Consider the following 27,732-nt stretch of genomic DNA (forward strand, 5'->3'; position numbering starts at 1 on the left):
TATTTTGATTATGTTTTGTTTTTATACAAAACCAGAAAGTTTCGCATATTTGCCCAGTCCCTGTGATCTTTCCCCTGTGATCAATTGTGGATCAGTTATTAATTAAAACAATTAGCTTTGCATTATTGGCAATAAATGTTGTGATAAATGTAATAGGCACAAATGCAGTACTAATCTTCACTAATTTACACACAAAAATCACCACTATGCAAGATATTCTTAAAACAAAAATGTATACATTGATCCGTAAAATAACTTCTCCACCCATAAGCGAAAAACAAGAGTTCCGCGGTCGGAGATGACCGCATTGAAGCCGGATTTTTGATTTAAATGACAGGAAAGTACCTTTCGTGTTTTTGTCAATGCAATACTTAAATTACTGAAATATTGTTCAAAGGTCAAAATGAAATGTAAGTACTTTTCAAGGCATGAGCAAACCTTGTGTTATGTTTTGAATGCATGCATATACATGAACAACAATAACATTTAAGGTCACAAATATGAACTTGAATTGACAATTAGGAAAGTTTGATCTCAATTTTTTTATTTTTTAACATTTTTAAATTCAAGGTCACGGTGACCTTGACCTTAAAATGACCAGTGGTCATCTACTAGTTCTGGCCAACCTTCATATCAAGTTTGAAGACTCTAGGTCTAAGCATACCAAAGTATTAACAACTTTAACATATTTACATCCAAGGTCACAGTGACCTCGACCTTCAAATGAATGACCTTGAAATGACCAGTGGTCATCTAAGTGTGCTTGCAAACCTTTACGTCAAGTTTGAGATTCTAGGTCCAAGCATACCAAAGTTATAACAATTTTAACATTTTAACATTGAAGGTCACAGTGACCTTGACCTTCAAATGAATGACATTGAAATGAGCAGTGGTGATCTTCTAGTACTGGCCAACCTTTATGTCAAGTTTGAAGACTCTAGGTACAAGCATACCAAAGTTATAACATGGAATAAGAACTTTAACATTTTTACCTACCAAAGTTATAAGAACTTTAACATTTTTACATTCAAGGTCACAGTGACCTTGACCTTAGAATGAATGACCTTGAAATGACCAGTGGTCATCTAAGTGTGCTTGCAAACCTTCATGTCAAGTTTGAAGACTCTATGTCCAAGCATACCAAAGTTATAACAATTTTAACATTTTAACATTTAAGGTCACAGTGACCTTGACCTTCAAATGAATGACATTGAAATGACCAGTGGTCATCTTCTAGTACTGGCCAATCTTTATTTCAAGTTTGAAGACTCTAGGTACAAGCATACCAAAGTTATAACATGAAATAAGAACTTTAACATTTTTACATTCAAGGTCACAGTGACCTTGACCTTCAAATGAATGACCTTGAAATGTCCAGTGGTTACTTACTAGTTCTGGCCAACCTTCATGTCAAGTTTCAAGACTCTAGGTCCAAGCATACCAAAGTTATAACAACTTTAACATTTTTACATTCAAGGTCACAGTGACCTTGACCTTCAAATGAATGACCTTGAAATGTCCAGTGGTTACTTACTAGTTCTGGCCAACCTTCATGTCAAGTTTCAAGACTCTAGGTCCAAGCATACCAAAGTTATAACAACTTTAACATTTTTATATTGAAGGTCACAGTGACCTTAACCTTCAAATGAATGACCTTGAAATGACCAGTGGTCATCTGTTAATCCTGGCCAACCTTCATGTCAAGTTTGAAGACTCTAGGTCCAAGCATACCAAAGTTATACCATGAAATAAGAACTTTAACATTTTTACATTCAAGGTCACAGTGACCTTGACCTTCAAATGAATGACCTTGAAATGACCAGTGGTTACTAACTAGTTATGGCCAACCTTCATGTCAAGTTTCAAGACTCTAGGTCCAAGCATACCAAAGTTATAACAACTTTAACATTTTTTATATTGAAGGTCACAGTGACCTTGACCTTCAAATGAATGACCTTGAAATGACCAGTGGTCATCTGTTAATCCTGGCCAACCTTCATGTCAAGTTTGAAGACTCTAGGTCCAAGCATACCAAAGTTATACCATGAAATAAGAACTTTAACATTTTCGAGCACGCCGCCACCCCGCCCCCCCCGCCCGCCCGACAACATCAATCTATAAGCCGAGATTTTTTCGAAAAAAATCCGGCTAAAAATGCATTACATACTAGTCGCCGCTCTCCTGAGCAACGCCAATGAAATATTTTCATTAAGATACAAACACATTATGAACAATTACTTAATAACATATTTACTTTATGACACATCAATATTATGACTCATTTATCTTATGCTATATTAACCTTATGACAATTTTATGACACACTAACTTTATGATACATTTACCTTATGACACATTAACCTTATGATACATATTTTATGATACATTTACCTTATGAACAATTTACTTAACGACAGATTTACCTAAAGATACATTTACTTTTTATACATGTACCTTATGGCACATTTTCTTTATGCAAAATTAACTTAATGACATATTCACCTTATGCTACATTTACCTTATGACACATATACTTTATGACACATATACCTTATGACACATATACTTTATGACACATTTACCTTATGACACATTTACCTTATGACACATATACTTTATGACACATTTACTTTATGACACATTTACTTTATGACACAGATACTTTATGACACATATACTTTATGACACATTTACCTTATGACACATATACTTAATGACACATTTACCTTATGACACATATACCTTATGACACATTGACCTTATGACACATATACTTTATGACACATTTACTTTATGACACATATACTTTATGATACATATACTTTATGACACATATACTTTATGACACATTTACCTTATGACACATTTACCTTATGACACATATACTTTATGACACATTTACTTTATGACACATTTACTTTATGACACAGATACTTTATGACACATATACTTTATGACACATTTACCTTATGACACATATACTTAATGACACATTTACCTTATGACACATATACCTTATGACACATTGACCTTATGACACATATACTTTATGACACATTTACTTTATGACACATATACTTTATGATACATATACTTTATGACACATATACTTTACGACACATATACTTTATGACACATATACTTTATGACACATATACTTTATGACACATTTACCTTATGACACATATACTTTATGACACATTTACCTTATGATTCATTTTACTTATTACACAATTACTGTATGACACATTCACCGTACGACACATTAACCTTATGATACATTTTACTTATGACACATTTACCTAATATTACATTAACAGTACAACACGTTTACCTAATGATTCATTTATGTTATGACACATTTACTGCATTTCACATTTAGGTATAAGAAATGCTACTTACAACCCAGCTCCATGTTATCACATTGTCTAAGCGAAGGGCTAGGAAAATAAACTGCAGGATGTTCACAGAACAAAACAACTCCAACTGAAATGTACAAGTGTTGAACAGGGTAGTACTGGTCCTTGTATACAGTGTGAAACATTCTTTTTAATGCAAAAGATTTTTTTTAATCAAAGTTGAGAAAAAGTTAATTATATTTTGTAGTCAGTCTTACAACAATTGTAAAATTACAACATGACTGTTCAACAAATTCATATCAAAATCCAATCTAATAACCTTTTTATATGTTGAAACAATGAAAACAAGAGCACCGCTTTGCAGGTGCAGACCGCTCATCTATTTTCTTTTTAAAGGTGAAGGGACTCTCATTTTCAATCACAAAGGAGGGAGGAGTGGAGTGAAGAGGGGTGTATAGTGTGGGGTTGTGGACATTTATTACATTATCTTCCAAAAAAGCAAAAAAAAAAAAAAATAAAAAAAAAATCGGGGGGGGGGGGGGGGGGGGGGGGGGGGTGGTTTTGGGTGCGATGGTTGGACGGTATTTCAAACATAACCGTTTTAAAAAAATAAAAAATAAAAATTGGGGGGGGGGGTGGGGTGGGGGGGTGGGGTGGGGGTATAGTGTGAGGGTGTGGTGGTCATTTGTGAGATGATCTTAAAAAAAAAAAAAATTAGGGGGGGGGAGAGGAGGGGGGGAGGGGGGGGGGGAGTGCACGGGGGATGGTTTGGGTGAAGTCTATTGTGGTATGTCAGGTAAGAGTAGTTTCATCAAAGTATCAATCAAATCTAATCATAAATAAAGAAGTTATGGCAATTTTAGCAAAATTTAATAATTTGACCTTGAGAGTCAAGGTCATTCAAAGGTCAAAGTAAAATTCAAGTTGCCAGGTACAGTAACCTCATGATAGCATGTTAGTATTTGAAGTTTGAAAGCAATAGCCTTGATACTTCGAGTGGATCGAAACACAAAATTTAACCATATATTAAAAGTTACTAAGTCAAAAAAGGGCCATAATTCCGTAACAATGACAACCAGAGTTATGCAACTTGTCCTTTTACTGTACCCTTATGATAGTTTGTGAGTGTTCCAAGTATGAAAGCAATATCTATGATACTTTAGGGGTAAAGTGGACCAAAACATAAATCTTAACCAAATTTTCAATTTTCTAAGTATAAAGGGCCCATAATTCCGTCCAAATGCCAGTCAGAGTTACATAACTTTGCCTGCACCGTCCCCTTATGATAGTTCATAAATCTTGCAAGTATGAAAGCAATAGCTTTGATACTGTAGGAATAAAGTGGACCTAAACACAAAACTTAATCAAATTTTCAATTTTCTAAGTATAAAAAGGGCACATAATTCTGTCAAAATGCCAGTCAGAGTTACATTACTTTGCCTGCACAGTCCCCTTATGATAGTTAGTAAGTGTTGCAAGTATGAAAGCAATAGCTTTGATGCTTAAGGAATAAAATGGACCTAAACACAAAACTTAACCAAAATTGTCAATTTTCTAAGTATAAAAAGGGCACATAATTCTGTCAAAATGCATGCCAGAGTTATCTAACTTTGCCTGCCCAGTCCCCTCATGATAGTAAGTAAGTGTACCAAGATTGAATGCAATAGCATTGATACTTACTGAGAAAAGTGGAACTAAACGCAAAACTTAACCAAAATTTTCAATTTTTAAGTATAAAAAGGGCACATAATTCTGTCAAAATGCACGCCAGAGTTATCTAACTTTGCCTGCCCAGTCCCCTCATGATAGTAAGTAAGTGTACCAAGTTTGAATGCAATAGCATTGATACTTTCTGAGAAAAGTGGACCTAAACGCAAAACTTAACCGGACGCCGACGCCAACGCCAACGCCAACGCCGACGCCGACGCCGACGCCGACGCCAAGGTGATGACAATAGCTCATAATTTTTTTTCAAAAAATAGATGAGCTAAAAATTAACTTAAAATAAATTTAAGAAAGTCGTAGAAAAGTCAGCAAGATTTGCAGTGAAATAATGAACATATTTTTCACCATTCACTAGTCATTCTTTACTCGAGAAGTGCTAAAATAATCTAAATTACATGATATAAAGTATAAGTTTATTCCAGTTCTGCAGTTTTTACTGCAAAAGAAAACTGCAAATGAGCTTTACTCTGTGAAAAGGGGGTTTAATGCATGTGCATAAAGTGTCATCGCAGATTAGCCTGTGCAGTTCGCACAGGCTTATCAGGGACGACACTTTCCGCTGAAACTTGAAGAAGAGACTTTCTTGAAACATAAAATATCATTAAAGCGAAAAATTCGTCCCTGATTAGCCTGTGTGTACTGAACACGCCAATCTAAGATGACACTTTATGCACATGCATTAGACCCCTTTTGCACAGAGCACAGCCCAAATATATTACCAATCCAAAATATGGAGGTGCAGAAGTTCACATTCTGGCAAAGATATTTGTACAGTTTGAGTCTTCTCATAGTGTTACTTTTTTAGTTAAGCCGAGACAAAAATCCAACATATCAAAGAAGGGACAAGGTCATATCTTTATGCACAAGACAAATATCCAACAGATCAAAGAAGGAGCATGGTCATATCTTTATGCACAAGATAAATATCCAACAGATCAAAGAAGGAGCATGGTCATATCTTTATGCACAAGACAAATATCCAACAGATCAAAGAAGGAGCATGGTCATATCTTTATGCACAAGACAAATATCCAACAGATCAAAGAAGGAGCATGGTCATATCTTTATGCACAAGACAAATATACAACAGATCAAAGAAGGAGCATGGTCATATCTTTATGCACAAGACAAATATCCAACAGATCAAAGAAGGAGCATGGTCATATCTTTATGCACAAGACAAATATCCAACAGATCAAAGAAGGAGCATGGTCATATCTTTATGCACAAGACAAATATCCAACAGATCAAAGAAGGAGCATGGTCATATCTTTATGCACAAGACATATATCCAACAGATCAAAGAAGGAGCATGGTCATATCTTTATGCACAAGACAAATATCCAACAGGACATCTTTAGGCATCTCCTTCCCCTCTTAAAAGTGGGGGCATAAAATGGAGTCAAAAACACTACAAAGGCTGCCCACCTCAAAAGAACGCTCATTTTTAATGGCCCATACACAAAACCCTATGGCCACAATTGACATGAACATCAAGGGTATGAAGACGAAAATCCATGAGTGTCCATTCGTCTGCAGGTTGTCACAGGCCAATACATCAAACACCAGTAGCATCAGGTGCAGACTTGTTGTGATGACCATTGCCTTGAACTGCACAAAACTGTCACCCTCTAACCTGGTATGGAAAACATTAACTGAATATAATTTTGTGAATGCACATGTTCAAAAATTGACAAAATGACTATTAAAGGTGCATAGCCATGGTATACATATACATGTTTACTGTATTGTTTTTTCAAACAATGCATGAAAAGGATGTGAGAATCAGACATGTCCTGAAAGTATACGCTTGACATGAGATGGGAGACATTAAATTAATAAACAATGTACAATAGTGTATAATATTCTCTCCTTTTTGGGGGCTTAAAAATACTTCCTCTTTTAAAATGGGTGCATAAAATGGTTGCTTCACAAAAAATTATCTTGTTTTAGTCAACTCTCGATCATTTATTAATTTTCATACTAAATGAAGATTGTCTTTGGTCGCTCTTTTATTGGGTACAGGAGAATCAGAAGCAGCACTTTAAGCGTTATGAATGTGTACCATTCATGTATGTGAACTGTGTACCAGCAGTAGTGCCCTATGCATGTGAACTATCAATGTGTACCAGCAGTAGTGCCCCATGCATGTGAACTGTGTACCAGCAGTAGTGCCCCATGCATGTGAACTGTGTACCAGCAGTAGTGCCCCATGTATGTGAACTGTGTACCAGCAGTAGTGCCCCATGCATGTGAACTATCAATGTGTACCAGCAGTAGTGCCCCATGCATGTGAACTATCAATGTGTACCAGCAGTAGTGCCCCATGCATGTGAACTATCAATGTGTACCAGCAGTAGTGCCCCATGCATGTGAACTATCAATGTGTACCAGCAGTAGTGCCCCATGCATGTGAACTATCAATGTGTACCAGCAGTAGTGCCCCATGCATGTGATCTATCAATAAAAGGACTTCAGTGTCGTAAAATTTATGTTAGTCATTGTTGTATGCCTAATTAGTAATCCCGCAGGATGTTTTAAATCATTTTTTTGCTTTACATATCCCATTGAAATGAGCAAATATGAATTGTTTCAATACATAAATACATTTCGGGGGAAATGCCATCCCTATGCCCGTTTATTATTCAGGAGAATTTTCGTTGCATCAAAAGATGAATGGATTCCATAAGTGTGCATGTAATTCAATGCTTTAAGTATTTGATGTCTTCCTAATAATACACATGTAAGAAGACAAATAATACGAAAAATTATTGTATACAGGAGCAAATACCGGTAACTACATTTGTATTTAAAGGTACAATTATTATGTGTATGATGAAGAGATAATTGGCAAATTTTCTGTTAAAACCTTAAATAATCTGTTGAAAATGTATTGTACATGTATTTACAAGGGTTAATAATTCTTTTCAATTAACGAAATAAAAGAAATAATTTTGTAAGATTAAAATATAAACATATTAACCATTGACATTAAATGAAAAAAGGTCCAGTTCAACTGTCACAGCAGTGTATTTTAAAAGTTTTTCTCCATCTAATTTGTTGGCAAGTTATATAAGATATTTCAAAAGCTATCAAAGTCACCTACCTGCAACCAGTATTAGAGAGGCAACACATTAGCCTTGTGTGTGAGAAAATGTGTATGAGAAAAGATGCATCTAATTAAGTATTTAAATGAAAGAAATCTTGTGAACTGTTTAAAATCCTCCCACTAACGCCAATACCTGTAGAGAGGGTGCTTGAACCACACATAGCTGCCAACAATGGCGCCGGCAATCACAAAAAACTTCCATATCCAGATAGGTAAGAAGATGATCCAATAGTTCCATTCTATCGTATTGTCCAATCTCAGAGAGAACAGCAGTGAAAACACCAGCAGGCATGTAAATATCACAAATTTGCTGCAACATACAAAAATACATTATTCAGTACATTTAAGAAAACTGTTTTTGTTGATAATTACAAATTGTATTGTTCAGGGTTATCCCCACTTTGTCACAAAGCAGACTCTCAAATAATAACAGTATACTAATTTGTAATTGTTCATAATTTATACAAATTGTTTTACCAAATGAAATACTATAGATAAATTGTATATTTGTTTATTTTCTGAATGTATAAATGCATGACATTTAAAGCAAATGTATAAAGAACACATGTGAACAAGTTTGTTTCATTAAATAAATGATTTAATCATGTAAACAGCAGTAATATGGTAACGACCAAAATATCCAATTAAGCAACCTTTATGTAGCAACACATCCACTTTCAGCCAATAACATTAATGAAGAAAGACAACAATGCATGTTTTCATTCTTTTCTGTTTTTTAGAGCATTTTTCACCTTTTTATTACCGATAACAAACAATACAATAAGCTATCATAATCACGCAGATTGTAAGAAAAAAGTCACATTATTCGTTGGATTTTAGGAATTTAAGACAATATAAGTGCTTTCCATCATGATAAAAAAGAACTTGTCCAGTCGGAGGACAAGACACAATATTTGGCTTACATGTATCTAGGAACAAAAGTCACTTGTCAGGAAGAGTCAAAGTGACCTGTCCCAAGAAGAACTATTAATAACAGCATTGCACAATGTCACCTTCTAATTATTGAAATGTTTGTCTTAAATAAAAATTACCAGTAAACAAATAAAAATGGTAAAATGTGTAAAAGAAACTAACAAGGTCGCACAAAGCAATCTTCCCAGTTTCCACAATTCATTCTACCAGTATTATGGAAACCCAAAGAGCTATCTCCATAAAAGCATCTAGAACATAGTAAACAAGGGACAAAATTGTCACAAAACCAGGTTTTCATTGTGAAAAAAAAATCTGATAAAGGGAGAAAACTCAAACTGAACTTTTGAAATGAACAAACAAAATTAACCCCCTTTGTAAGTTATTTTTTTTTTAAATCTATTTTTAGTCGTGGCGACCTTGACATTGGAGATATTGACGTGATTCTTTCGTGCGACACACCGTCCAATGATGGTGAACAAATGTGCCAAATGATTTAAAAATCTCACAATGAATGACATAGTTATGGCCAGGACAAGCTCATTTATGGCCATTTTTGACCTTTGAACTCAAAGTGTGACCTTGACCTTGGAGATATCGACGTAATTATTTCGCGCGACACACCGTCCAATGATGGTGAACAAATGTGCCAAATGATTTTAAAATCTGACCATGAACGTCATAGTTATGGCCCGGACAAGCTTGTTCCGCCCGCCCGCCAGCCTGCCAGCCAGCCCGCCCGCATTCGCCAATCTAATAACCAGTTTTTTCCTTCGGAAAACCTGGTTAATAAAATAAAAAAATCTAACCACAATATTATTTTACAAATTTTCTTTTGGATATATTTTTTCTGCATTTATTTGGTAATTTGTTCAGTATAAAATATTTCTGCCATGTTTTGTAAGTAAATAATTGTAGACTGCTGCTTCAAAGTACCCTGAATAATTAATACTTTTTGTTATTGCATCCAAAATAATTCTATGTGCATAAGCAAATATTTTGACGTTAACCCGTTACCACTTTGATACATATTTTACCAATATGTAGTCCCAAAGGAAAATAAATTAAATTTAAGACCTTTCTTACTAGATTCAAGTTTTCGAGGCTTCATTTCCAACATTTAGATATTGGTGAGCAGCAAACAGCATAACACCTGAACCTGTTATTAGCAATAGACTGAGTTAACTGTGGAGGCATGTATATATATATACTAACAGAGTGGCACTGGGTATGACTCATGCATTCAATTAAAGGCCTATACTGTTACAACCTGTGAGTTACTTGCAGGCTGTTCTGGTTTTATGCTGTTTGCACAGTTTCACTTTCTTCTAAGTGGGAAAGGGCAGTAAAAGATTTATATATTTTAACTTTGTTGTAAAGCGCTGCCTAAATCCACCACATTGGATATGTGTTTAAACAATATTTTAAAAAGAAGTGAACAGATTTCAAAAAATTGCATCAAAATCAAAAGTGCAAAAATAAAAGTGAAAACCTGGATTTGCCAACCCTTAAAAGAAGTTTTAACTGCTAGAAAATACTATTTTTTAATGAAAATAGAAATGGCTTTTGAAAACAGATTACAAGATGTACATAAATAATGTAAATTGTGTAATCTGTTTTCAAAAGCCATTTCTACTTAGTTTAAAAACAAAACAAAACATTTTTTAAACAGAGTTAATTTGCTAGATTTTTTAAAGGTTTGTCGTTGAGTAAAATCGTAACTCAATTAATTGCTTTACCGCCATTCTATTTAATGCTCCCTTTTGTTTTATTCAACCTTAAATAATAAGCAGCCTCTCATGTTGATTGACTATAAATACTTCGGAGTGTTTTGATTATAATTAATTAGTAGAGCTCTAAAATTGATGCCATAAGTAATCGAACAAACTAATGTGCTTCTAAAGCATGATGGTCTTGATTGATTTTTAAAATCAAACGTGCACTTATGTCTTAATTTGCAGTTTTCCTTATAAAAAGGAAATTACAGAGAGCGTTTAATATAAATAATGGTAAACACACATAACATGTTAAATAGCTTTTACAGGCTTGGCCAAATTGGAAAAAATCTGCCGGTCATCCTGACAGGAATTTCAGAAAATGTGCTGGTCCAGAGAAAATTTAGCCGGACCGAAAAAAACAACAACACAACTATAACTATACATAAATGAAGTACATTACAGACATAACCAGCTCAAGGGTTAAGGTCGTAATTGTACCAATACACACTTTTTACCCATTTTCAGGAGTTCTAATTTGTATATGAATACAATGTAAAGCTGAAAGTTTGAAACGGAAACTTCCTTCCCATAACATTGACATCGATTCCCAACCAAAATACAATAAAAATGTAACAATAACTGCATGCATACAAATTTCACACGCTGTATAAATTACTTGATAATCCTTGTCAATAATATGATCCAGAACTGTAATATTTGACAGAAAATTATGTCAGAAAATTACCGAATTTGTGTTGAAAAATTGCAAAAACTCAATTGGTTGCCATTTTTCTGAAGTGTGAAGGACATACATAACTTATTGCGTTATGGGAATCTACGATGACGCGTCAAGTAGACTGCTGTATCGATTTCAATAGCGGCGTTAAGGAAAAAGAAAACGTGTTCGCGCACAGTCTATAGAGTTTAATATCGGGAATGGCGTTCTGTTTGGAAAAAAAACTTTTGCCATGAATTTCTCCAAACAATGATTCTTATTCGCCAAGTTTTTTAAATTTAATTTGTTTTTCAACTTGGAAAAAATTATGATTGTTTGCATTCATTTCACATTTTGCCGGTTGCCAGGACCGACATTCTTGTTAAACCTGCGGAACCAATGGAAATCTGCCGGTCAGGACCTGCGGACCGGCAATTTTGCCAAGCCTGCTTTTATCATGAAACAAATGAGAGATCTCAAAACTAATCAGCCACTCTATGATAAAAAGATTGGCCCCATGTAGTGCTGCAACAATATACTGGTTTATCGGTATATATCGAAATACGCAATCTGCATATTGTATTGCGATACGATTTTCATCATACCGGTACGAAAATTCTACAAAATGCATCCACATTTCGTCAAGAAAATCCAAAATAATTATATCATTATAAGGTAAACAAAACAAATTGGTGTTTAGTCAAAATAAATTGTTGCCTAAAAATAGCATTCTAAAAATTATATTATAAGTAGAAGCGTTGTTACATGGGAGTCCGCAAGATCTGCTTTTGCATTTAATACTGTTAAATTTAAGATAAAGCTTGTAGAAATACGTAAAAAAATAATTATATAATCCAAATAAAAATTGATGTCATTATAAACAGAAGTAATAATGATCAATTTTTTTTTTACAGAATTCTTATAAGTTATACGACCGGCTTTTTAACACCCACAATTCTTGTTTGAGTTGTTATTCTTAATGTAATGGGAATATCCAATGGACAAAATGGCAATACTAATATTTCATAACAAAATGCTTTGTAAAGCCAAAAAAAAGAGTTAATTGTGTTTATAAAGCATTTTGTAAAAAAAAGGCTAGAATTGCCAATAGGATATAACTAGAACCTTAACATACAATACAAAGGTCATGTTCATGTTATTAAGTTGGTTTTGGTGGTGTGAGCTGGCGAATTATAATTCTGGCGCAAGCTAGCAATACATTGCAATATATTGCCATACAGGTTATTGAAATGACAATAAATTGCAATAGACCAGTTGATGTTATTGTTTACATTCGGGATTTTGTGCGCATGCGCACTCACTGGTTGGCAAAAACACTGGTTACCGTAACGTAAAACATGTATAAAGGGCTCTTGTTTAGTCAATAAATTGGTAATAAGACCGAAATAAACATTAAAACTCTTAAAATATAGTGCAAATATATCATATTTAGTACCAAATAGATGTATATACACAAATCAAATTTCCTCGTCATAAAAATACGAAGTTCTTATAAGCATAAAGTAAACGTAATCGGAAGACTAAACACTGACAATTCCACAAAACAAAACAATAAATTAGCCGTATTCTTTCTGATTGTAAGACTTAAATAAATTATATTTCAGCAATAATAAAATGTTTTAATTTCATTATAATTGTAAGTTGTGTGGATAGTGTTATTTTTCATCAGCAATCGATAATGTCAGAGGTGCATTTAATATTAAACAAAGCCCTAAAAAGCCTAATACAATTTTTTAATATTGTGGTGATTTTCTTTTACATTAAATGACAATATTAATACAATTTAGCATACAAACGGAAAACCCCTGCATATTATGCAAATTGAACTGTCTTTGCATGTATATTGAAATCTCTTTACTAGTAATAGGGAGTGATAAAACTATAGCATTTTATGATAAATGCATATATTTAATTTATTTAACGCAATTATGTTTTACCCTATTGTGATTGCTTTTGTTCATGATGGTGTTTCTTACACTGCAGTAATGTACAATCTTTACACGTTATAGCTGAGTTTACTTTTGCCGGTACCCGTTAAATACCTTACATGCGTAGCTCAGTAAAATTGCACAATATTTTAAATGTATAGTTATTAAACAATGTATTATTATGATTAAAATGTCTAATATATATATATAGTTCCTGTCAATCCAATTCCGACAAATGTCTTCAATTTTTAATGTTAAAATATTTTATTGAAGCAACTGTTCAGTATTTTAGCTTTAAAATTTGGCTTAAATGACTGCTCAATATGCCAAGAGATGACATGGAGGTATCGTAATTACCGTAACTTGTGTTTAATGACTAGACACTCGTCTGCCACATGTGGTTTATTCAGGGACCCAAGTTTAGGTCCTTGGGTTTTACTTTATGACACCATGTTTTCTTTGTAATTGTCTGGACAGTATCCGATCATAACGAGATAATCGGTTTGTGATGAACAAAGGTGCAATTAAACACCGGGATATACCGGTAAAAGCTGCAACTAAGAGTGTCAAAATTAGTGTGAACAATTAAATAAAACAATTACATTAGTCAAGGGAATTTATTTAATGTGTAGCAAGGTAAGTTTTTTTCAGACATAAAGGTTCAAATCAGTTACCCTATGTTGCGTACAGAAAATAGACCTATTGGTTGTTTGTTTTCATCCTTATTTGATTTCGTTCATTTTATTTAATTTATTCTGAAAGAATTTCAATTTCTGAGATTTTTTTAAACTAAAAATGGTCGCGAAGAAGTGCCAAGTAGAGAAATTTTTGTGGTAACCACATATCGAGCTATTAGATTGTGTTCCACTCCCGAGTTCGTTGTGAGTAAAAACGAATAATAACAACAATACATGTATAACCGTTCCAAAGATGCATTCCCTTGCATGCTAATGTTTTATATAGACAAAATGAGTAAAAATATATTTGATATGTGCATGATAATCATTAGAAACAATGATTTTGTCAACCTTCTCTATATGCGCGTATATGAATTTCACCTCTTTTTGCCAACCAGTGGGCGGAGTCTAAACATTGCAGGTGCGCGTGACGTCACTCGTCAACTGGTCTATACGGTTTTTGGTGTATTGTTGCAGCGCTTGCCCCATGTCATGAATTTACAGACTTAAAGTTAAATATTGTACAAATTGCACAATTAATACACAAAAATTGTCATCGTTATAAGTGAACTGATCTACATTAATAAAGACCAACAAACAATAAATAAAAGCTATTTTTATCACAGATAGACGTCTCGTTTTTTTTATTTTATATTATACAAGAAGTTTAATGGTTTAAAACCGAGGCTACTCCCTGAGTTTTGGATTGGCGAAGCAGATTAAGGCAATAAGGACAGTGGCAGAACAAGGAACTGCATCAACATTTGCTTTCAAATAAACGTATATAATCGTATTCATTTCTAAAGTATACCTTGGATTAAAGTCTTGAAACAAATTTGTGAGATTCACCATCTTCCATCGTATTTGTATGATATTTTGATTGAACTAATCGATAATTAGTTATTATGTTGTTGTTGTTGTTGTTGGGTCGCCTTGTTATTGTTGCGCTTGTTATTACACACTAATTTATCGTTTTCACCGCTTATTTGTTCGCAGCATATTCAGTGTAAGTTATTTTGATAGAATATTTCGTCGATTGTGCGAAAATTAGCCGGAATGGATCAATCTATGCAAGATTCATAAACTACAATAATATGCAATGAAACTTGTTTAATTTACATTAGCTCGCTTGTGTGCATTTTGTGCAAATATATTTCGGTTTAAGAAAGTGGGTGGGGAATGTAAATAAAAATAAACGCTTATGGTCATAATACACTAAATAGTTTCCCTATATAATTCAATGTAAAAGCGACAACTTTGAGCGAAAATAAATGCAACATTTTGCACATAGAGACCCCCATAACCATACCTTTTCTTAAAGGCCATTCTAAGCGGAATCGATTTTGCAATAAAAAAGATATGTCCTGTACAATGCAAGAAAGAACTTGACACAAATCAAAATTGACTGTTTTTGCAACTTTTTTTCGGCCGTTTCTTAGTGGAATGTAACCTTTTCTAATGCAATGGTTTACTATAGTCTTCACGTGTATCATATTTCAGGGATTCAGTAGTGAACACCTATTCATGCCCTACCATTATCTCCGCAAGATAACACCCGAATAATGGTAAAAAGTGTAAAACATGCCTTCCTGTCAACTATGATATTTTTTTAGAGAGTACAGCCCTACATGAAGCGATCATTTAGTGTATTGTAACCTTATGGTCACAATATACCAAAAGATTTCCTACACAAATTCAATGTAAAAGCAATAACGTTAACGAAAAATAAAGTCAAACTTTTGCGCATAGAGACCCTCATAACCATGCCTTTTCTCGAAGAGCATTCCAAGCCGAATTGATTTAAGCAATAAAAAAGATAGGTCACGCAGTTAGTCAATATAAATTGCTGCCATAGAGTCTTTTGATGATTTTTGCTCTGGCAGACTCTTGGCGTCAATAGTCCACTCTATCTTTTTAATAGCGAAAGTTTTCTTTCTTTGTCTATATTGATGCGCAAGGAATGTGGTGCGCAACATTCAAGCCCCGATATCAGACAGTTAATATCAACGGATTGCAATAATATTTACATACCTGTGTAGATAATTCATTTCTCAATAATGTTCCGTAAGAATTATGTAATGAATCTTTCAATTTTGCACGCCTGACCAATTTAAAACAACACACTACTCACATTTTCCATTCCAATCGCTGTGCCGGCTGTATACCGCAGGTAGATTTTAATCGATAACGCAGCCTATTACACTGTAATGCCTTCTTCTGATTGGTTGATATTTAAATATTTCATAACATGACGAGAGGTCAGTGATTGTATTGTGATTTAAGCAGAAGTTTAACTGAAACAAATTATGCCTTTTAACTTCAATTCGACGCTATTCGAGGTAAAAATGGACTTCTTAACTTAAACTTTATGAGTTGATTATGTTATTTTGCAATTTTAAGCATATTGATATAAAAGCATTGTATTCATTTTTCGTTATGGTTTTTACAGACCGGAGTTTCAGCGTTCAGATTTATTCTGAACGCGAATTATTTCAGCTAGTCACGCGGTATGCAAGAAAGAACTCGTCACAAATCAAAATTCACTGTTTTACGGCCATTTATTTACCGGCTTCTATCCAGTTCATGAGGGTTTCCCGCCATCTGTCAAAGTCTTATGTAGTCTCCAATCTTCAGATAAAAGAGTGAATTTATAGTAAACAACAATGTTTTCCCTGCCACATGCTCACAGAAATATTCTAAAATTAAGTCATGGCAAGTGTCCCTACAGAGAACCGTGTCTTCAAATAAATGATGTTCATGTTTTAAGAGAGTATTGCATTGCACTCCAAAAAGATTTAGTATATTGTAACCTAAAGTTTAATATATCCATGTTTTTCCTGAGAGCTTTTAAGCTCCTATGCCTTAACTTCCATATATAGGTTGCTTGTAATTCCAAACGTTGTGATTATGATGTGCTTGTTTTAGCTCAGCAGTAATTTAAAAATCAATAAGGACACGTGAAAAAAAGGAATTTCATTTCTTGATATTTTTCGGCCAGGATTTTCAAGAACCTTTAAATAATTTTAATTAATTGATAACTTAAGGTAAATAACCTTTCATATAATTATACATAATAACCTTTTTGAAAATAAACAACAAACAATGAATGTTTTGACACCCATTATATTTGAAGTATGCAAAGCCGAAAAATATCAAGAGGGTCCGCTATATACGCTGTCTCGTAATTAAATTAACACCCTGTCTGTGTTATAAACAAGAGCTGGTTGGGAGCATGCCATTAATGGGTATTACAATCAAGCACTCACACCCCTGAAGAGGCTTAATCAAGGTGTCAAAGCTTCAAACAATGACTTCTCTATTTTTGTATTAATTCCAAGTGAAAGACAACTAAAATCAAGAATGATTATAACAAACATGTAATGGAGTACAGTGCTTTCCACAAGATTTTTGTCAGGCACCCCGAGGCTGATAGGGGTGGTTCGGGAGGTGTGTACCCTCCCGACGTTGATTTTTTTAATGAACGTGTCAATTCACGTTCTGTGGTGCGTTATAACTCAAAGAAAAACAGCGTCAAAAGATGTCATTTGGTGCGCTATGACTCTTCAAGAAAATCCCCCAGTCATTTAAAAATATATATATTTTTTTATATTGTTTAATTGTTTTAAAACTTTCCCGCACAGATAGTCAAATCCCGACTCTAACGATTCCCCAATACTAATCGGGCAATACATCCGTTTCAACCCGATTCTATTACTGTATACTTACTACTTTTCAAGTTTCTATTTATAACCCGATAATCCAGTTTATTCCGTTTTTATAAATCACTTTCTGGTTAATATTTACGATAAAAGCTCTAAATTATTTCTTTAACACAAACCTTGCCATTTTTCTATAGTATCAAATAAATTTTAAGTGACTATTTAACGTCTTTAATGTACTGTACTGTACTAGTTACCAGTTTTATATTACGTAAATGGTTTAACTTCTTGCTAATCAAGCTGCGATGAACTCTTACTTCATGCCCGACGTCAATAAAAAATAATGGTCGATAGTTAACCCTCATAAGCATTCGCGTAACCGATTGGACAATGAACATCACAGTTTGATGGCTGGAAAGTTACCTGATACATCCTTGTCAGCATTTAAATGACTGTGTAATGTGGCTAGAATAATTGATACGCACGTCTTATCAGTGGATTTCCATTACCCCATGTGGGGTTTACTGCGATTACATGTACTTGTGAAAGTAGGTACTGAGTGCTCTTTTAAAACAGGGAATATTGATACACTGATAGAGAAACTTTGATTTTGTTTGACAATCTCCACTTTCTTTTACTGAAAAATACACTGATCGGAAAATTTCAAGCGCTCCAGGACTCTGATTTCGAAATTCAAGCGCCAACGAGGGATCGTTAAATGGCCTGTGGAAAGCCCTGGAGTAAAATCAATCTACCTTTGTCAAACTGAACAAGATCTGTTACTCTCTACCACTAGCAATAATGCGCTTCAATTCAGATGAAACAAATGAAATATTTACCATTCACTCATTCGTATCCGTGCTTGGAAATCATATGACCCCGAAAACGAGGCATTGTCTTGTAAGTTTTTGGGCACTCTGTACACTGGTAGACACCCATTGATTCGATTGCTTTTGTCACTTACTTTCTTACACGGTTTAACATTCTCAGAATCATCACTGCTACATGTGTAATCACCTAACAATTCGTCTAAATCTAAGTCGTCATCATCCCAGTGAAAAAAAAATCCGATTTTGAATAGTTGGACATGATGCACTGATGTCAAAATACGAAATGATCTGCGTAACACCGACTGTGATTTTTAAGAATCTCTAAATAAGATTAATTAGTTGATGATTTAAGGTACCTTTCATATCATTATACATAATAACCTCCTTGATAATAAACAACAAAAGAATGTTGTTCACACCCATTTTATTTGAAGTGTGCAAAGCCGAAAATATCAAGAGGGTCCGCTTTATACGAGGTCTAATATAAATTTATCACCCTTTCAGTGTAATAAACAAGAGCTGAAATTGTTAATTTATTAAGCTTCATTAATAGTAAGATTTATTGATATGTTTCGTGAACAATATATTCTATAAAAAATATAATAATCCTGGCAACGGAAATTTAATGGTTGGTATCTAAGCAAAAGCATTATTGCCAAGACTGTAGCATCATTTCGGAGCGTTATGACCGCAAGCTGCTTTCGTACAAAGTCATTCCTTATTTACTTTCATTTTTAAACCCATCGTTTTTCTGTCGTATACAGAATTCTATTCTCCTAAGCAAGATGTAGTTTTAAAAACTGAACTCCTAATATAAATGTTACAAATCTGAATAAAGTATGACCATGTTTACCGTAAATATAGATTCTAAAACGGATTGATATTTGCAAAAGTTAGAGTTATATCTCGCCGGGCTGCCCAAATTAGAAGTTAAACTTCATATACATGTATATTTATATATCTGAAAACTACGAAATGTAGGCTTTCTAATGATATATAATTTGTCAAAATCGGCCGAGAAATAAAAGTAAAATTAAAAAAAAGACGTTAGTGGGTACATCAAAATGTATAACCTCGGCGCTTCGATGTACGCTAATCGATAGCTACTGGTTACGTAACAATGTATTGACAAGGTTTAACGCGCGTGGGTAAAACATGAAATGTGTATTTCTCGTGTTTAACTCGCTATACATCCATTAATAACTGAATAAACAACGGAAATATACTAAAAGTTATATTTTTTTGAAGGAGGAATTAATAAGCAACAAGATAACATATAAACCAATAAAATCGGATGATTAGTTTTTGCATAAATTTGAATTGACTACAGTAAGGGTCAAATACCCTTTTCAACTCCTGTCAATATACGCTCCGTGATTAATATAATTTCTTCATTTCTGTGCTCATTTTGGTTGATTGTTCAAAGAGCAATATCTTGTTTATTATAGGCTGTCTGGTGTTGTTTTTTCTAAGGGGTTTCATTTATAGCACTCGTTTTTTAATGTTCATATCCTGACAGGCATTTTCTCGCTTCATCTTTTTTAGTGCCCTCGACCTTCTAAGTTGGGGTTAACATTTAAAACCAAGTGCAATTAAGTGTTAAATAAGTTAACAGTTATTTTCAATTACAAACAACTTTTGAGGTTTTGTTTCACAGTGGACATTGTATGGCATCTTAATTGGAGATCCTAATCTTTAATGTTATTTATGCTTTCCAAAAAATTGTGTTTACAAAATTCCCAAATTATACGACAATGAAAGCTCTAGATGTTGTTATGTTTTAACAAACTTCACTTCTTTGTGCAGGTTATGAGGAAATGGCTTCCCATGAACACCAAGAATACAGCACATATATTGAGACAGGAAATCAACAGAGTGCTTTTTATAGCAGAATAAAGCTTAATAATGATGATGAAATACGCTTGAGTGATCATCAAGCTCAGGAACTTGTTGGAAAGGCTGAAATTCACTCGCAAAATTTACAAAGTCAGCAGCTTTCAGATCAGCAAAACTTGGCATCACCTTCGCAAGTATCCTCAACAACTTCTACCAATCTTTCAATGGTTGCACGATCTGATGACATGAACTCCAGTGGGGATGATCTGGATTTGTCTGGTGACACTTCTAAGCGACACTCTGATAGGCAACATATCTGCATGACCTGTTTCAAAGCTTTCCGAAATAAACCTCAGTTGAGTCAACATGAACTTGTGCATAACAATATGCGTAAGCATGTGTGCAGCTATTGTGATAAGTCCTTCAAACAGATCTGTCATCTGAATCAGCATATGCGTGTTCATACAGGTTTGAAGCACAGTTTGACTCTGATTGTGAAATTAAGTGGTTTGTTGAACAAAGTTTTTTTAATCAATTGAAAATTTTAGTTTCTCGACTTACCAAGTTTTGAACAGCTGTTACGTGTTTATGTATAAAATAAAAGATTACAAGATATTAAAATAGTTAGGTCTTTTTATAGTGATTTCATTCCTCCAAATTTAGTTCTTTCATAGAAAAAAAGTTTCTTTTTTGGCTACTTTCCTCAACTGAGCATTTTCTTTCATCTTGTGTTGTATTGCAACATGGTCCATTCCAGGGGAGCGCCCATACAAATGTGACGTGGAGGGTTGTGGGAGATCATTTGCCCAGTTATCAAATCTGAACCACCACAAGAAGAACCATGAGGAACATGTGAAGCGCGATATCGCCCGTCAGTTTAGATGCGAGGTGTGCGACCGTAGTTACGCAACTAAACAGAGTCTCAATACACATATACAGAAGGTGAGAAAGTGTTCAAAGGGTACACTAAAGCTTGTTTTGGCTGATTTTATATTGTGATCACCATATGACATAAAATGTGTATCAGGACCACATCTTGGCAAAGTTTGAATCAGGGTCCATTGTGTTAATTAGTCCCCTACCGGTTTCACCGGAGGGGACTTATGGTTTGCACTCCATCTGTCTGTCAGTCTGTCTGTCACACTTTTCTGGATTCTGCGATGACTTAAAAAGTTCTTAATATTTTTTCATGAAACCTGGAGCATGGATAGATGGCAATATGGACAGGGCCTCAATCCATTTTAGGGGAAGTGGGTCGCTACCCTCATGAGGGGGAATTTTCGCGGCGTTTCGCTTTCGGGGGGATTTTTTTTACTTACTCTCATTATTACATTTGTACATGTTTGCACTATATTCATTTGAAATAGAATTGAGATACAATAATCATGAGACACATCTTAATATTAAAAAAAACATATATTTTTTTAAATTTCAGGGTGAATTTTTCTCTCCAAAAGGGGAAAAAGTATACTTTTCAGGTGGGAGTCTCGGCCGCAGATTTGTTAGATTGAGGGCCCTGATGGACATTATGCATATCATTTCATTTTGTTCCTACGTCTAAAATTCTGGTTGCTATGGCAACAAATAAACTAGAAATACTGCTGAAAATGGTGGTTTTCTGGATCCTGCAATAACTTTGAACGTTCTTAATATTTTTTCATGAAACTTGGAAAATGGATAGATGGCAATATGGACATTATGCACGTCATTAAAATTCTGATTGATATGACAAAAAATAAAAGAAAAATTGACAATGGTGGAATTTCTGACAATGGTGGAGCCGGTAGGGGACTTTTATTGCTTGGCAATAGTCTTGTTTCTTTTAGTTCACCAGGTCAAATCTTAGAAAAAAATTGTTGCTACTATAAATGACACATTTATGATTCATTCATAATGATTATTTTGACAATATGTGGCCTGATTTTTATCCCCCCGGATGGCGGATGGAAAGATCGGGGGCATATTGTTTTTGGCCATTCATGTCATTCATTTATTCATTGTGTGTGTCCCAAATTTTTAACCTTGGTTAAAGTTTTGCAATAACTTTTGCATTATTGAAGATAGCAACTGGATATTTGGCATGCATATGTATCTCATGGAGCAGCACATTTTGAGTGATGCAAGGTCAAGGTCATCCTTCAAGGTCAAAGGTCAAATATACGGCTTCAAAGGGGTTCAATTGTGGGCATTGTGTTGCTGACAAACACATCTCTTGTTTAATCTGGGTCAGTCAGGTCCAAAAACCAGTTTACATGGTTGAATGTTGTAAAATCCATGTAACCACTCTCGAGGCCATATTTATTACCCAATCTAAATAAAACCCATATACAATTTAAGGTAGTTACAATCTGGGTCAAGTACGGCACAAAACTAGGTAACCAGGTCAAATCTTAGAAAACCTAGTAACCAGTGGGGTCCCTCTGCCATTTGTAGAGTAGACCTACACTTTTTAGCTCACCTGAGCACAATGTGCTCATGATGAGCTTTTGTGATTGCCTATTGTCCATCGTGCGTTGTGTGCGGCTTCAACATTTGCCTTGTTGTTAACATTCTAGAGGCCACATTTATACTCTCCGATCTTCATGAAATTTGATCAGAAGATTTATGCAAATAACATCTTTGACAAATTCGAAAATGGTTTCAGTTGGTTCTAAAACATAACCACCAGGGAGCCAGGCATTTTTTCCTTATACAGCTATACATGTAGATTAGTAAAAACCTGTTTACACTCTTTAAGTCAGATTTATTTTCCAATCTTCATGAAACTTGGTCAGAACATTTGTTCTAATGATATCCTGGATGAGATAGAAAATGGTTCTGGTCTTTGTAAAATATGGCCTCCAGAGGGCGGGGCTTTTTTCCTTTTAATTTATGGCTTAGTAGAAACCTTGTTAACTGAGGACACATTTATTGTCTGACCATCAGGAAACTTGGTCAGAAGATTTGTTCCAATTATATCTTGGACAAGTTCGAAAATGGTTCTGGTTGGTTGAAAAACATTGCCACCAGGGGGCAGGTCCTTTTTCTTATATGGCTATAATCATGTTTACACTCACATTTATTGTTTAATTTTAATAAAACTTGGTCAAAACATGTGTTGTCCCCTACCGCTGAAACCAGAGGGGACTTATGGTTTGCGCTCTGTCCGTCAGTCAGTCTATCACACTTTTCTGGATCCTGCAATAACTTAAAATTTCTTCTTTTTTTCATGAAACTTAAAACATGGATAGATGGCAATATGGAGATTATGCACGTCGTTTCATTTTGTTCCTACGTCAAGAATTTTGGCTGCTATGGCAACAAATAAAAAACTAATTGACAGTGGTTGAGTTTCACCGGTAGGGGACCATATTGCTTGTCAATCTCTTGTTTTAATTATAGCTTGGACGAGATTAAAAATGGTCTTTCCAACACAATGTGCTCATGGTGAGCTTTTGTGATCACCTTTTGTCCGTCGTCCATTGTTTGGCATCAACATTTGCCTTGTTAACTCTCTAGAGGCCACATTTTTTGTCCAATCTTCACGAGTTTGGTCACAAGATTGGTCTCAATGATATCTTGGATGAGTTTGAAAATGGTTACGTTTGCTTGAAAGACATGGCTGCCAAGGGGCATTTTTCCTTATATGGCTATAGTAAAATCTTGTTAACACTCTAGAGGCCACATTTATTGTCTGATCTCCATGAAACTTGGTCAGAAGATTCATCTTAATAATAAATGGATGAGTTTGAAAATAATGCCAGTTGGTTGAAAAACATGTCTGCCAGGGGGCGGGGCATTTTCCTTATATGGCTAAAGTTAAACCTTGTTAACACTCTAGAGGCCACATTTATTTTGCGATCTTCATGAAACTTGCTCAGAAGATTTGTCCCTATTATATCTTGGATGAGTTCAAAAATGGTAACCTCTGCTTGCAAAACATGGCTGCCAAGGGACGGGGCATTTTTCCTAATATGTCTATATATGGCTATAGTAAAATCTTGTTAACACTCGAGAGGCCACATTTATAGTCCAATCTTCATGAAACTCGGTCAAAAGATTCATCCCAATGATATCTTGGATGAGTTCAAAAATGGTTTTGGTTGCTTTAAAACATGGCCACCAGGGGCAGGGCATTTTTCCATATACATGTATGGCTATAGTAAAACCTTGTTGACACTCTTGAGGCCACATTCATTGTCCAATCTTCATGAAATTTGGTCAGAAGATTGGTCTCAATGATATCTTGGATTAGTGTGAAAATAATTATGTTTGCTTGAAAAACATGGCTGCCAAGGGACATTTTTCCTTATATGGCTATAGTAAAATCTTGTTAACACTCTAGAGGCCACATTTATTGCCCAATCTTCATGAAACTTGGTCAAAAGATTCATCCCAATAATATCTTTGACGGGTTCAAAAATGATGCCGGTTGGTTGCAAAACATGGCTGCCAGGGGGCGGGGCATTTTTATGCCCCCGGTAGGGTGGCATATAGCAGTTGAACTGTCAGTCAGTATGTCAGTTTATCGGTCTGTCCTTTTTCCGAAAACTTTAATGGCCATAACTTTTTCAATATTGAAGATAGCAACTTGATATTTGGCATGCATGTGCATCTCATGGAGCTGCACATTTTGAGTGGTGAAAGGTGAAGGTCAAGGTCATCCTTCAAGGTCAAATGTCTTATATATGGTGTCTGTCCATCCATCCAAAAACTTTAACATTGGCCATAACTTTTTCACATTTGAAGATAGCAACTTGATATTTAGCACGCATGTGTATCTCATGGAGCTGAACATTTGGAGTGGTGAAAGGTCAAGGTTATCCTTCAAGGTCAAATGTCAAATATATGGCGTCTGTCCGTCCGAAAACTTTAACATTGACCATACATGTAACTTTTTCAATACTGAAGATAGCAACTTGATATTTGGCATGCATGTGCATCTCATGGAGCTGCACATTTTGAGTGGTGAAAGATGAAGGTCAAGGTCATCCTTCAAGGTGAAGGTCAATGGTCAAATTTTTCAATATTGAAGATAGCAATTTGATATTTGACATGCATGTGTATCTCATGGAGCTGAACATTTTGAATGGTGAAAGGTCAAGGTCAAGGTCATCCTTCAAGGTCAAATGTCAAATATATGGCGTCTGTCCGTCCGAAAACTTTAACATGGGCCATAACTTTTTGAATACATGTAGGGGTATTGAAGATAGCAACTTGATATTTGGCATGCATGTGCATCTCATGGAGCTGCACATTTTGAGTGGTGAAAGGTGAAGGTCAAGGTCATCCTTCAAGGTCAAATTTTGCAATATTAAAGATAGTAGCTCGATATTTGGCATTCATGCATATATCTCTTAGAGCTGCACATTTTTATTGGTGAAAGGTCAAGGTTATCCTTCAAGGTCAAAGATTAAGGTCAAAGGTCAAATTTTGCAATATTGAAGATAGCAACTCGATAGAGGCCACATTTATTTTCTGATCTTCATGAAACTTGGTCAGAAGATTTGTCCCAATAATATCTTGTTATCTCAGGTGAGCGAATTTGGGCCTTTCAGGCCCTCTTGTTTATGTAGTGTTATCAATGATCCTTAAGTTTCATCACTTAGATAAATATAGTATTTCCCCACATAAGGTGAATTCAGGCTTATATTCCTTATGTCACGGGCATTGGTTATATTTCTGAAATGGTGAAAACAGCTCTGCTTGGTAAATGGTGAAATGTTAAGTGATTAAGAACATTTTATTTTTGAAATTTGTATTGGTATGTCTGACTTTAGACTGACCAACTGGCAGCATACACAGTGATTCATTTTGAAATCTACATCAATGAGTACCTGGGACTCACATATTATGAAACAATGGATCCAAACTGAAAACAATGGGTCCCAGATTGTGTCTTTGTAAATTTGTTACAAATAATCTTCTTAACATGATACGCCTTAGCCAGGGGCTCTTTTATACAATTTTACAGCTAAAAACAGAAAAAGGTTTATAGCAAGTCAAATCTTTATTTGTTTTACTTTAAATAACAAACAGTGAAACATATGACATCTTAAACGGAGAACTTCTTACATCTTTAACATTTTGGACTGACTAATGTTTTAATAAATTGGATGACTAGTGTTTATAATTTTTTGGTCAAAATAAGCTCTTTCAAACAGTGTGACAAAAGACAATTTCTGCTTTGGTCAAAAGGTTTACACCTTCAATACAGATTTAGTGTAACAACACTCATACTGTATTTAAGGTGTATAGCCTTCTCGCCTTGTTTTTTTCCAAACAGGGACAGCTTTTTCCATAAATTCATTTTGGGCAAAATTGCACAACTTCACTCTCATAAGTTTGTCTTGTTTCCCTACACTTAACCTGTTCCTGAATTTTGTCAAGACCTTATTCTGTACAGAAAAACCCCTGTCACATCCTGCAGTATGAACAGCAGATGTCTGTGTTGCTATATGTACATGTACTTACATTCTACGCTACATGGGACGCAATACTGTACGATCTGTATTACTATTATGTATGTACCGTATAAAAATAAAAGATGCTTTTTATTTCAGAACTTCAAATTTTTAATTGTCACTTTAGAAAAAACAACAGATCAATTAATCTAGAAAAGTACATGTATAATAACATCTCTTTACTATATAACTGTCTGCGCTCACATTAGACGAACACAAAATGTGTTTTCCGCCGTTTATTCTTCACATTTAAACCACATGGTTTACATCGAGGCTGCGTTATCAATAAATATCTACACAGCGAGTTTAAATTGTTGAGGATCAATTTTGAAAAGCTTTTTGGGTGGCATTTTCTTTGTTTATCACCCGGGACAGCCAATTAAATGTCCAACAAACTTTTAATAAAACGCCGTAACTGATTGGATAATTGATATATTTCAACCAATCAAAATACGTGTATTACATCCCGAATGTAGTAATGTTACTTCTGTTCTACTTTTCAAAACAGTCTTTACATGTGTTTCGCTTATCTCCACAAATCGAACTCTGTATCATGAACAACTTTGACGATGTTGAAAATCGTAGTTTTTCAACAATGCGTCCCGAGTACGCACATGTTTGAGAAGGATGCGGCCCCAGAAAAAATGTGCGTCTGGCACGCGAGGATGCACATCAAAATGAATCACTGCATACAATTTTTTTGCGGCAAATATTTGAGGAAAAAACGTTTATGACTGAAAATTATCTTCAGGTTGATAATGTCATTGATAACTAAATCATTT

General features: G+C 34.7%; 2 protein-coding genes and 1 long non-coding RNA gene across 7 annotated transcripts in view; 2 read left to right on the forward strand and 1 right to left on the reverse strand.

Annotated features, from left to right (window-relative positions):
* LOC127880881 (uncharacterized) overlaps positions 1-2,080 on the forward strand; it is a 14,552-nt gene extending 12,472 nt beyond the window's left edge. Inside the window, exons 2-3 of the long non-coding RNA XR_008049798.1 lie at positions 1,333-1,622; positions 1,924-2,080. This is a non-coding gene — a long non-coding RNA (uncharacterized LOC127880881). The remainder of the gene's footprint in view (positions 1-1,332; positions 1,623-1,923) is intronic.
* Positions 1-15,133, reverse strand: part of LOC127880879 (transmembrane protein 185A-like) — a 22,994-nt gene extending 7,861 nt beyond the window's left edge. For 3 of the 4 annotated variants that reach the window (XM_052428355.1, XM_052428354.1, XM_052428353.1), the window contains exons 1-4: positions 11,587-11,785; positions 8,327-8,503; positions 6,513-6,720; positions 3,403-3,486 (exon numbers count right to left, since the gene is read on the reverse strand). In XM_052428355.1, the coding sequence (XP_052284315.1) occupies positions 3,403-3,486; positions 6,513-6,720; positions 8,327-8,503; positions 11,587-11,651 (534 nt within the window). In that variant the 5' untranslated portion in view covers positions 11,652-11,785. Of the gene's footprint in view, positions 1-3,402; positions 3,487-6,512; positions 6,721-8,326; positions 8,504-11,586; positions 11,786-14,993 lie in introns of those variants that run through there. The other variant, XM_052428356.1, reaches the window with a different exon arrangement.
* The window catches only part of LOC127880878 (zinc finger protein 567-like), a 24,782-nt gene continuing 8,971 nt past the window's right edge, over positions 11,922-27,732 (forward strand). For both annotated transcript variants that reach the window (XM_052428352.1, XM_052428351.1), the window contains exons 1-3: positions 11,922-12,231; positions 20,478-20,975; positions 21,265-21,449. In XM_052428352.1, the coding sequence (XP_052284312.1) occupies positions 20,489-20,975; positions 21,265-21,449 (672 nt within the window). In that variant the 5' untranslated portion in view covers positions 11,922-12,231; positions 20,478-20,488. The remainder of the gene's footprint in view (positions 12,232-20,477; positions 20,976-21,264; positions 21,450-27,732) is intronic.

Source organism: Dreissena polymorpha, chromosome 5 (assembly GCF_020536995.1).
Source record: "Dreissena polymorpha isolate Duluth1 chromosome 5, UMN_Dpol_1.0, whole genome shotgun sequence".
Classification (NCBI taxonomy): domain Eukaryota; kingdom Metazoa; phylum Mollusca; class Bivalvia; order Myida; family Dreissenidae; genus Dreissena; species Dreissena polymorpha.